Below are 12,995 nucleotides of genomic sequence, written 5' to 3'. Positions count from 1 at the left end.
TGCAATGAAGTCTGGAACAAAGCAGCCCTGCCAGTATTGTGTGACACTACCACCGTGTGATACTAGGTCTGTCTATAGCATGCTGCTTCTGCTGCTTGACATGCATGTCGCTCTTTGTTGTAGCTTAACCATTTTGGCACCTCATTTCTAGATATGTCTGGTGATGCTCCTGGCATGTTTTCTACTCCTCATTGAACCCAGGTTGGTCCCCTGGCCTGATGGTAATGGTTGAGTGAGGGATATGTCAGACCATGGGTTACAGATTGTGGTTAAATACAATTCTGCTGCTGATGGCCCACAGCACCTCATGGATGTCCAGTTTTGAGCTGCGACATCTGTTGAGTTTAGCACAGTGGTATTGTCACACAACATGGTGGAGGGTTTCCTCAGTGTGAAAGTGAGATTTTGTCTCCAAAATGACTGTGTGGTGGTCAGTCCTACCAGTACTGGCATGGATAGCTGCACCTGCAACAGGTAAATGGTTAAGACAAGGTCAGATTTTTCTCTCTTGGTGGTTCTCAGCAGGCTCAGTATGGCAGAAAAGTCCTTGAGAGCTAGGTTAGTAGTAGTACTATCATGTCACTCATGGTAAGGGGCATTGAATTCTCTCACCCAGAGTATATTCTGTGCTTTTGCTATCCTCAGTGCTTCCTCCAGGTGGTGTTCAATATGAAGGAGTGCTGATTCATCAGCTGAGTGAGGGCAGTAAGTGGTAATCAGCGACGGTTTCCTTGCCTATTTTTGACATGCTGCCATAAGACTTCATGGGGTCCAGAGCCAATATTGTGAAATTGCAGCCACTCCCTCCTAACTGTATACAACTGTGCTGCCAAGTGTGGTGGATCTGTCCTGCTTAACGGCATGATTTCATGAGTGTGACTGTCTTGACTGTTACTTGCTGTCCCTTGTGGCACAGGTTTGCTAATTTTGGCACAAGTTTGCAGATGTTAATGAGAGGGACTTCGCAGGGTGGACTGAGTTGAGTCTGCCTTTGTCATTTCCGATGTCTAGGTCAATGCTGGGTGGTCTGCCCAGTTTTATCCTTATTCAGCTTTATTTAGTGGTTTGATACAACTGACTGGCTTGCTAGGCATTTTCAGAGTGCCAATTAAGAGTCAACCACATTTCTGCAGTTATAGAGTTACATGTAGGCCTGATCAGGTAACAACAGCAGGGGCTGAATTTTGCTGTCGGTGAGCAGGTGTTAGGGCCTGCTCGCTGACACGGGATGATGTCGGGGGGATCCCCTGATGTCATCCCGCCCATTTAAATATTCAGGAAGGCAGGCCCGCAGCAAAATCAGCAGTGGGCCCGCCGACCTGTCAATGGCCAATTGAGGGCATTGACAGGATCATTAAAACAATTAAAGGACCTACCCGGCAAATTTTAAGGCTGGTGGGCAGGCCAGGAGCCTCGGCGGGGAATTGAAATATCATGAAATCTCATCCACCAGCAGGATGAGATTTCATGTATGGATTTAAAAAGTTTAATAAAGGTTTAGTGTAGATTTTGAACATGCCCCATCTCATGTGACATTGTCACATGACGGGGACACATTAAGGATAATTTTTTTTCTCTATTTTTAATGTTTTTAGAACTGTCAGTGATCCCCCTGAGGCAGCACTTAGCCTCAGGGAGATGTGCGCTCTTCCATGTGCATGCTCAAAAGAGCGCACTCTCAATTTTGGGGAATGCCCCCCCACCCGCACAGGAAGCGCATAGCGCTTCCCGCCGGACATCATGTTGGGCAGGCCTTAATTGGCTGGCCCACGTAAAATGGCGGCGAGGCCCGCTTCTCCAGCGGGGATCGGCTCCCGCCCGCCGGAGATTAGGTCAGGCCCGCCCACCCAACAGGCAGAAAATTCTGCCCCAGATTATTGAACCAAATGGGTTTTTATAAATTATAGTTTTATGATTATTATTAGAGACTAGCATTTTATTCTAGATTTTATTCATTAATTAAATTTAAATCCTGCTGCCATGGTAGGATTTGAACTCAGGTCTCCTGAGCATTTGTCTGGGCCTCTAGATTACTAGTACTAAAGGACTAGTAGATTAGGCATCGCTCTGGAGGTTATAGAGATATATGTAAACTAATTTTAATACTGTATGTGATGCAGTGATTCTTGTGCTGCTGTGACAAGGCAAGAGAGATAGGAGCAAAGTAGCAAGCCAGGATTCAGTAACAAACATGTGAGGATAAGTGATTATTCAGAACAATCTTTGCACAGATACTCTATGATCCCCAGAGATTTCCTCAAAATTAAGTGGAGTAGAATTCACAATAAAGTAGGTTGTACGTAGCTTACGGAAGGTACAGACTTGAAAGTGCAAATAGCCTATTCTCTTTCTATGGCTGGAATTTAATGCCCTCTCCCGTTGCAAATTTGGTGGTGGGGGGCATTTAATTAGGCGTAAAGGTAGCAGATGGGGACTCTACCAGTTTCCTGACACTGCCCTGATGAAGTATTCACCCAGCGGCAGGCAGGAGACTCGTTCATTTTACTGGGGTTGCTTGCAGGCTCCTTGGGTTGGGGGGCAGGGAGATGGTGGTGTCCCTCAATCAAAGGCACTCAGTTCCTGATTGAGGAACCCAGTATAGGCAAGGGGTGCTGAGGGTTCGATGAAAGCCGTCCCCCTGCCCTTGCTGCAGACCCTGTTCTCCTCTCTTCCCGCCATCATGCCTGGGTCAATCAGTGATCCTAGACCTCAGGTGCATGTAATACTGGCAGTAGTCATGGCCTCTCAAGTGACACTGTGAAACAATGAAGAGATGCCAGTCCCTGATTGGCCAGTAATTTTCAGCGGGCAGGACTTCAGACCCCCATGGTCCTTGATGCCAGGGAAAGCCCACTGCAGTCTATTTAAGTGCCTAATTGGCATTTAATTCGGCAGGCTTTCCTGAAAAGATGTGAAGAGGGAATTTTGCCAGCTCCCCAGCCGACAGGCGAGACCCCCCCCCCCCCCGCCACAACCAACCTATCACCCCTATTAAATAACGCCTTATGCTTTCTTACAATGACAACCAGGACCTAATTTGTTTTGTTTTTGTTTCCACAACAAGGCGTGTTGCATGTATAGCAATGGAAAAGACCAAACAAGAGCAACAGGCTAGCTGTACCTGGTTTGGAAAGAAGAAGAAACAATACAAGGATAAGTACTTGGCCAAACACAATGCAGGTATTTAATGTTTAGTTTGGTGCTGAAATTCTTAATTTCTGTTGCATCTACACTTACTGTTAAAAATATTTTATGCTTAAGAATAAAATAATAAGGTTCATACTGGATTGGTAAACAACGTGAGATTTTCTAATCAGCATATTTTAATGCCAACCATGATCCATTCAAAATAATGGGGTTACTGCCACTATTAAAATATTTTCCTGGCTTGCCCTCAATTTTAATCCAATTGACGTAGAGATTTTCATGGATTTTATATGTGTCAGTGGTTACTTTTAAGGATTAAGAACTTAACAAAAATAAAGCATTCCAGAGAGTTAAGACTTAAATTTTAAGATATCATTGAATTATTGAAATAAGCATAATTTAGTATTAACAAATGGAGAAAAGCTGCATTGTCAACAAATCCATCAAAATCACGTTTTTGTTATCCATTCAGATCCACCGTATTACCTCTTGAACCTGTTGTCAGTTGTTCCATTAAGCAATCTGAGCATCTAACTTCTTTGAAAGTTGGCTCACACTGCACTTTTTCTATTATTTGATAGCAAAATCCAGGTATATAACAATAGTTTTCCCTTGTGATCTGGCTTGGACTGTCACGTTTTTCGTGGATATATTTCTTCAGTCATTTCAACAGTGAATCAAATTACTCCTAGATGAGCCAAAGCTTACTGCGTCATTAAACTCTGTTATTTCCCGGTAAAATAAACAAACAGCCATGGTTATGATCAGATGTCTTTATTAAATCATCTAATCATAATGATGGCGCTATGTTACTCCGCTTCAGTAGGACATCTTTCTTAACTTAAAAACATAATTCCTCTTGACGTAGGGCAGAACAGCCTCCCTACACAGTCGTCTGTATTTTCTGCACCCCTTTACTGTCTGACTGCCAACTACACAATATTGAGGCTTGAGCTTAATCCCTTGGCCAAAGAGCTACTAAACATGTCTACACCTGCACCCCTTTCCTTTGAAGCTAGCTTTATGTAAAGTTCAACAGAAAGGAACATTCCATCTCCCCCGCCACCCACTTAATGAATGTGATCCCCTGAATGTTTCTGATCATCCAGAGTGCATGGATTTAGTGCACATTACAGCAAATGCCATCAATCTGAGGCCTTAGTGAATCCTAACATGATTAAGCAGAGTCAGCACTGTTTTATGAAAGGGAAACCATGTTTGACAAATCTGTTACGGTTTTTTTGAGGATGTAACTAGTAGGATGGGTAAGGGAGAATCAGTTGATTTAGTGTATTTGGATTTTCAAAAAATACTTGAAAATGTGCCACACAAAAGGTTATTACACAAAAATTAGGACTCATGAGATTGGAGGTATTTTTAGCATAGAACAAGGATTGGTTAATGGACAGAAAACAGAGTTGGAATAAAGGGAACATTTTTGGGTTGGCTGTAATTTGGGGTGGGTACCACAAAGATTGGTACTTGGGCCTCAGCTATTTACAGTACATATTAATAACTTAGATGAGGGGACAGAGTGCAACATATCCAAATTTGCTGATGATACAAAATTAGGTGAGAAGATACGTGGTGAGGACAAAGAGGCTGCAGAGGAATATAGACAGGTCGGGTAAGTGGAAAGAACATATCAAATGGAGTACAATGTGTTGAAGTGTGACATTATCATGGTGAAGTGTGAAGTCATTTGCTTTGGTAGAAAAAGTAAAAAAGCAGAATATTTTTTAATGGTGAGAGACTGGGGAATGTTTGCATCCATAGTGACCTTCAGTGTACTTGTACATGAATGACAGAAAGGTAACATGCAGGTACGGCAAGTATTTAGGAAGGGAAAAAGGCTTTTATTTCAAAAGGATTGGAGTATGACAATAAAGAAGCCATTACAATTACACAGGGTATTGGTGGGGCCACACCCGGAGTACTGAGCGTAGTTTTGATCTCCTTACCTAAGAAAGAGCAAACTTTTCCTGGGAGCAGTTCAATGAGGGCTCACTAAAATGGTTCCCGAGATAAGGAGATTACCTTGTGAGGAGAGATTGAGTAGCCTAGGCCTAAATTCCCTCCATTTTGGAAGAGTGAGAGGTGATCTAAATGAAACATATAAAATTTTTAGGGGCTTGACAAGGTGGATACTGAGAAAATATTTCCTCAGCAAGTAAATCTAGAACATGGGGTCACATTCTCAGAATAAGGGGTTGGCCACTTCACACTGAGATGGGGGCGAGATTTCTTCATTCTGAAGGTTGTGAATCTTTGAAATTCTCTACCCCAGGCACCTGTGTATTCTCAGTTGTTGAATATATTCAAGACGGAGGTCAATAGATTTTTGGTGACTCAGAGAGCCAATTGATGTTATCTACTTGGACTTCCAGAAGGCCTTTGACAAGGTGCCGCACAGGAGGCTGCTCAGTAAGATAAGAGCCCCTAGTGTTAGAGGCAAAGTACTAGCATGGATAGAAGATTGGCTGTCTGGCAGGAGGCAGAGTGGGGATAAGCGGGTCCTTCTCAGGATGGTGGCTGGTGACTAGTGGAGTTTCACAGGGGTCAGTGTTGGGACCACAACTTTTCACTTTATACATTAACGATCTAGATGAAGGAACTGAGGGTATCCTGGCTAAGTTTGCAGATGATACAAAGATAGGTGGAGGGACAGGTAGTATTGAGCAGGTGGAGAGACTGCAGAAGGATTTGGATAGGTTAGGAGAATGGGCAAAGAAGTGGCAGATGGAATACAACGTGGGGAAGTGTGAGGTCATGCACTTTGGTAGGAAGAATAGAGGCATAGACTATTTTCTAAATGGGGAGAGAATTCAGAAATCTGGAGTGCAAAGGGACTTGGGAGTCCTAGTCCAGGATTCTCTTAAGGTTAAGTCGGTGGTTAGGAAGACAAAAGCAGGGATGTGCTTCTGAGGCTTTATAAGGCTCTGGTTGGACCACATTTAGAATATTGTGAGCAATTTTGGGCCCCGTATCTCAGGAAGGATGTGCTGGCCCTGGAGAGGGTCCAGAGGAGGTTAACGAGAATGATCCCAGGAATGAAAGGCTTAACATATGAGGAATGTTTGAGGACTCTGGGTCTATACTCGATGGAGTTTAGAAGGATGAGGGGGGATCTGATTGAAACCTACAGAATACTGAAAGGCCTGGATAGAGTGGACGTGGGGAAAATGTTTCCATTAGGAGAGACTAGGACCTGAGGGTACAGCCTCAGAGTAAAGGGAGAATCTTTTAGAACAGAGATGAGGAGAAACTTTTTTAGCCAGAGAGTAGTGAATCTATGGAATTCATTGCCACAGAAGGCTGTGGAGGCCAGGTCATTGACTGTATTTAAGACCGAGATAGATAGGTTCTTGATTGGTAAGGGGATCAAAGGTTACAGGGAGAAGGCGGGAGAATGGGGTTGAGAAACTTATCAGCCATGATTGAATGGCAGAGCAGACTCGATGGGTCGAATGGCCTAATTTCTGCTCCTATGTCTTATGGTCTTATGGACTCAGGGAGTCAAGAGATGTGAGGATAGTGTGGAATGGTGAAGTTGAGGTATAAGATCTGCCATGATCTTGTATGGCGGAGCAAGCTTAAAGCGCCAAATGGGCTACTGCAGCTCCTATTTCTTAGGTTCTTATGAAAAGCCCACTTTTTTTAAGAACTAGGAGGAGGAAGAGGAGTAAACCATTCAGCCCCTCAAAACTGCTCTGCTATTAAATATGATCAGCCTTAATTCTCCTGCTTGGAACGTTCTAATTGTAGCATGTTTGTCTGCCCATTCTTTCATTTTGGAAAGCTTTAAGTGTTCTCATACTACTTTACATGCTCCCATGAGTCTTCCTAGAAAGATGGAAACATAATCCAACATGGTGGATTCATCTTTCTGTTTTAGGAATTTTTCCTTAATCACTTTTAATGGACCCCTTATTTCATGACCATTGATCAATTCAAATGGACTAAAAGTCCAGTAGATTCATTCAGAGAATCATAACTTCAGAAAAGCAATATGAACTGTTAATTTCTAACTCTATAACTTAAACTCTACCCCTTCTTAAATCCCTTTACACACACATACAAGACACATAAGACACACAAAAACATTGATTTTAAGGGAAGGATAAAACAGTTCAATAACACCAATTCTTGAGTATAGGATTCAATCGGTTGATTTTGATTGATGTCTTCCAAATTCCTTACAGTTCTTGTTGATGACATAAGGTGGTCTTCCAGCACTTTCAATATTTAGTTCACTGGTTGAGCACTTGCCTTTCAATGTCTCTAACAGTGATTTTCCCCTTTGCCTCTTAACAGGGGTTTTCACAGAGCAGGTTATAGAGATATGAGGAGAAAAAGCCAGCTAGCTATTATTATAGGATTGCTGGAATCTTACACACACAGGAGATAGAGGTTTTAGGTCTTGTTCCTTTCAAGCTAGGAGCTATTCTGCACTGCTCTCACACAAACCCTGGTCACCTGCTCAGGAGTCAATTAAAACATTGTTGCTAGGCAGCTCCCTTGGTCCAGGACTCCTTTCCAGCACCATCCTGTCTTTCATGGCACAGTCTTGTTCCAGGACTGCAACATTGTATATGTCTCTCATCCTGTTCCAGTGGACATGTCATTCAAATTGTAGCCATTGTAATTTTAATCCACAGTTCAACAGAAAATAAAAAGATATGTTCATTACGTGAGCCAGACAGAGCAAGAAACTCCCATCCCTGGAGCATTTTGAGTCCACTGGTGTTACCCAGGGTATCAAAGGGGGAACTGCAATTTGACCTCTAATATCCTTGAATTAATGCAGGGAAAATAATTAACCATAATACTTAGTCCTGATTTACCTAGTACCCACTGGACAATGAACCATATCCACATTAGGACAGAACAGATACAGCTCTGATGCCACCCCATCTCTCTTTCTATAATCATTACTATGCCCGACTTGGTTATCTGGACCTGCAGGTGAAGAATAGCCACTAAGGCAGAGGACTGTTAGCACCACACATGGAACCAACCATATCTCATTTACAGCCTTCAGAAAAGGAGAAGAAAGTTGCAGATGGGGTGGAAATTATTATAATTCATTGTTCTGTTGTCAGCAGAAATATACCATAACAACATGTATTTACATAACACCTTTAATGTAGAAAAACATCCCAAAAGGTCTTAAAGGTGCATAATAAAAATACTTGGATGACTGTTCAAAAAAGGTGTTAGATGATGTGACCAAAGATTTAGTCAAAGATCTGGGTTTCAAGAGGGAGAGTGAGGTGGAGAACCCCCAGAGGAGTTTAGGAAGGGAATTCCAAAAGCATAGAGCCTAGTTTGCTGAAGATGAAGGTGAACAAAGAAAAGTAGGGATGCAAAAATGACCAAGTCAAACAAACAAAGTTGGAGAGGTTTGGAGAAGGGATTTAAACGCAAGAATGAGGTATTGGGAGCTGAGAGCCAATGTCGGTCAGCAAGAGCAAGAATAATAAGGAAGCAGAAATTGGTACAGAATAGGATATAGACAGCAGAGCTTTCAATGCGTTGAAGTTTGTGGAGGGTGGGGATGGGGAGTCTGTTCAGAAAAGTGTTTGAATAGTTGAGTTTGGAGCTGATAAAGGATTGAATGAAGCAGATGGGCTGAGGTAGAAGCAAAGATGGTTGATATTCCAGAGCTGTATGTAGGTGATCTTTCTCATGTTGGAGAGGTAGTCTGAACAACTTAAAGACAATGGTGGTTCAAGTGAGGTGGTGGAGAAAAAATTTCCCCTCGAACCCCTCTGAACCTCCTACCTCCTATCCTGAAACTATGTTCCCTGTTTGTGGACCCTGCAACTTTCTGCAATTTCTCTAATGCCTTCACATCCTTCCTCAAGTATGGTGACAAGAATTGGACACAATATTCCAGTCGAGGCTGAACCAGTTTTGTAACGATTCACCATAACTTCCTTGCTTTTGAACTCTAAGCGCCTATTTATAAAATCCAGGATCCCTTATTTAGCAGCTTCTCAACCTGCCCTGCCACCTTCAATGACTTATGTACATATACACCCAGGTCCCTCTGTTCCTGCACCTGCTTTGGAATCATATCTTCATTTTATTTTGCCTCCCTTGGTTCTTCCCATCAAAACTTATCACTTCATAAATCTTTGTTAAATTTCACCTGCCACCTGTCCTCCCATTCCACTGATCTACCTGCCTTCTTGAAGTCCATCATTATCTTCCACAATACTTCTAAGCATTGTGTCATCTGCAAATTTTGGTATTGTGCCCTGCACATCCAAGTCTGGATCATTAACATAGATTAAGAGAAACAGTGGTCCCTGTTTCGATTCCTGGGAACCCCATTGTATACCATCCTCAGTCCATAAAACAACCATTCACCACTACTCTATTTCCTGTCACTCAGCCAAACTGATACCTATGCTGCCACTGTCCTTTCTTTCCCATGGGTTTCTAACTTTATTACCTCATCACAATCTCATCAGGTTAGCTATATGTGATTTGTATTTTACAAATCTGTGCTAGCTTTCATTCATTAATCCACCGTTGTCCATGTAATTGCTAATTTTATCCCAGTTTATCATTTCTAAAACCTTTCCTATCACTGAGGTTCCACTGACTGATGTGCAGTTGATGGGCTTATCCTTACACCCTTTCTTGACTAAATTTGTAACATTTGCAACTCTCCAGTCCTATGGCACCACCCCTCTATCTGAGGGAGATTGAAAGAATGTGACTAGCACCTCTGCAACTTCCACCCTTACTTCCTTCGGTATTCTTGGATGCATTTCATTCGGCCCTGATGACATCAACTTTAAGTATAGCCAGCCTTTCTAGTACCTCCTCTTTATCAATTGCTAGTCCATCCAGTGTCTTAACTACTTCCCCTTTCAGTATGACTTTGGCGGCATTTTCCTGTTAAAGACAAATGCACAATACTCATTTAGCACTTGAGCCATGCCCCCTGACTCCATGCGTAAATCCCTTTTTAGTCCCTAATCAGGCCCACTGCTCCTTTTACTACCCTCTTACTATGCCTATAGAAGACTTTTGGATTTCCTTTTATTTTAATTGCCAGTTTCTTCTCATATTCTCTCTTTGCTTCTCATTTCTTAGTTTGAGTGGTAGGGATGGATTTGGTAAGCAATAGCACCTCCTAATGTTACACTGTAATAAGAGTTCCATCATATTTTACTGAAAATTATACCCTTGTAATTTGTATTATCAACTTTATATGCAAGAAAATATAACTAACCACCCAAGATATATCACTATAGCCAGCTCAATCTTTGGCATACAGGTGCTTTATTTTAACTGCTAGAGTGACAGATAATCATTCACAGAAACAGTGTAGTTGTTGACCTTACTCAGACGTATTTCAATCATGAATCTGGACATAAACATTAAGTTAAGAAAACTTAGCCACAATGAGTATTGTTATCCTGGACCAGTCCCTCAAGTTTTTGGTAAGATCCAGTTTGGGACCAATAACATATTGTTTAAAGTTTGTGATTCAAAACATTTGCTAAGAGAATAAAGCCACAAGATTCCACAGATTTTGAACAAACAAAAATAAACTTTACAAGATCAGAAAGACAAAACAATTTACAATATTATCTTATGTATTCGCGGTTAATATGGGTGCATGTGAATTAACAGGCACCCCACACTGTACAATAAATAGCAAATTCAACCAAGACAGATCTCTCAAATTTCTGAAGAGCTTGGGTGGGGGGGCGAGCGCGAACACAATCAGCGCCCCCGATGAGGGCCATGCCACCATTTAACGTGGGCGGGCCAATTAAGGCTGCCCAGCGTGATGCTCGCACAGGAGCGCTGATTGCTCCCTGTGTGGTGGGGGTGGGGGATTCCCTGAGTCAGGGCCTGCGCATTTTTGCGCATGTGCGCAAAAGAGCACAGAAATCCGCTGAGGCACAGATCAGTTTGATATTTAAAAACTGAAATAAAGTAATTAAAAACTTTTAAGACATGTCCCCTCATGTGACACTGTCACATGAGCTGAGACATGTCAAAGAATTATTTTAATTAAATTTTAAAACACTTCATGAAACCTCATCCCGCCCGTGTTCGGCAGGCGCACAGCTGACTCGGCTGCGTGCCCACCAAACTAGAAATCTGAATGACGTGCGGTGATGTTGGGACGCCTAACATCACCGCGTGTCATTTTACGTGCCAGCGAGAGAGCCCCTCCTCCGCTCACTGACCAGAGAATTCAGCCCTATGATTCAGCCAATCTTGTTGAAACTCTTTGTCCCCCAGAGGGACTCGACATGACCCCAACCATTTAAATGTAATGGTCTTCAAGCTGCTTTAGTTGTATTTATCCCCTTTTCTACAGCTCAACTTTAATCTTCCCAGAACTAAAACTTTCCTCTAAAATATTATTATGAAACATGAACTAGGTATTTATAACAGTACCCAAGTTCAACTGTTCACCAGAGCTGAGAATCAGAGTCTGCTTTGAATTATAAACTGATGCTCTACATCTAAATTTGTACATACCTAATCTGTGCTGTGTTGACACACCTTTGACAGCACACAACAACTGATTGCTAAAAGTGGTATCACAGCCCATGGGCAGGATTTTCCGCCCGTCGGGGGCGAAGTTGAAGGGTGGGCACGCACAGGCGCACTTCAGATTGGTGCCCCCAATCGGGGGCACGACGCCATTTTACGTGGAACGGGCCAATCAAGGCCCACCCAGCGTGACGTCCGCACAGAACTGCTGTGCATTCCCTGTATGGGGGGGGGGATCCCAAAATTGAAAGTGCGCTGTTTTGCACGAAAGAGCGCACTCATGTCCCTGAGGCTAAGTGCTGCCACAGGGAGATCGGCTTTAAATGTAAAAAAGCTAAAAATAGAATAATAAAATTTCCCTACCTTGTCCCCTCATGTGATACTGTCACGAGTTGGTTTATGTTCATAATTTTTGCAAAAACTTTATTAAATTTTTTTAAAACCTACATGAAACCTCATCCCACCCGTATATGAGGTTTCATGGTTTTTCTAATTCCCGCCGGGTCTCCTGGCGTGCTACCAACCTTAAGGTTAATTACTCTGTCAATGGCTTCAATTGGCCATTGACAGGTTGGCAGGCACACAGCTGATTTTGCTGCGCCCCTGTCTACTGGAAAATTTAAATGGGGCGCGCTGACGTCAGGTGTTCGCCTGATGTCACCTTGCATCATTTTACGTGTAGGCAAGCAGGCCCCGCCTCCCCCGCTCGCTGACAGGAAAATCCTGCCCCATGATACAATTGCCACAAGCTGAGAAAACAGAGAACCAGCAGAAACTTTATTTGCAGTTACATAGAACCTAGTCTTGAATGTATTACAGACTTAATAGTCTCAAATTGGCCTTGGGTTTGTATGCATATTTGTGATAACACGATCATGTACATACTACTCCCAGAAAAAGTCAAAACTGCACACATCTATCGATCAGCCTAGCTGTCTGTTATTTGATCTACATAGAATTAAGTTAACTCCTTTTGCAATCTAATGTGTTTGTTGCCGTTCTGTGAATATTAAAATATACCTTCCACACATTGCATTTTATTTGTAATGTAATATTTGATTTGCTTTAATGTGGGTTTTTGTGCGTTTTAAACGTTTTGGTTGTAATTTAACAATACAATGCAACATTGCTTAAACAATGATGCTTATACATTTTTCATGCTGTCTTCCACCCAATGGCTTCTATGCATGTAAGTAACTGTGATTGATGTTAACTTTTCTCCCTTATTCCATCATTTTTTTAAATTTTTGTTTCTCTCATCAATATTTAAAAATTAAAGCTGCATTATATTTTGTTGGAAAACCCAGTTTCTTTAT

At 42.2% G+C, this 12,995-nt stretch overlaps 1 protein-coding gene across 7 annotated transcripts in view; it reads left to right on the top strand.

The window, feature by feature from the left end:
* Positions 1-12,995, top strand: part of caska (calcium/calmodulin-dependent serine protein kinase a) — a 494,230-nt gene that overhangs the window by 462,772 nt on the left and 18,463 nt on the right. For all 7 annotated transcript variants that reach the window (XM_041210838.1, XM_041210837.1, XM_041210836.1 and 4 more), the window contains one exon: positions 3,065-3,180. In XM_041210838.1, the coding sequence (XP_041066772.1) occupies positions 3,065-3,180 (116 nt within the window). The remainder of the gene's footprint in view (positions 1-3,064; positions 3,181-12,995) is intronic.

This window comes from Carcharodon carcharias, chromosome 18 (genome assembly GCF_017639515.1).
Source record: "Carcharodon carcharias isolate sCarCar2 chromosome 18, sCarCar2.pri, whole genome shotgun sequence".
Taxonomy (NCBI): domain Eukaryota; kingdom Metazoa; phylum Chordata; class Chondrichthyes; order Lamniformes; family Lamnidae; genus Carcharodon; species Carcharodon carcharias.
The sequence above is the reverse complement of the archived record's forward strand: the minus strand, read 5'-3'. Positions and strand labels throughout refer to the sequence as shown.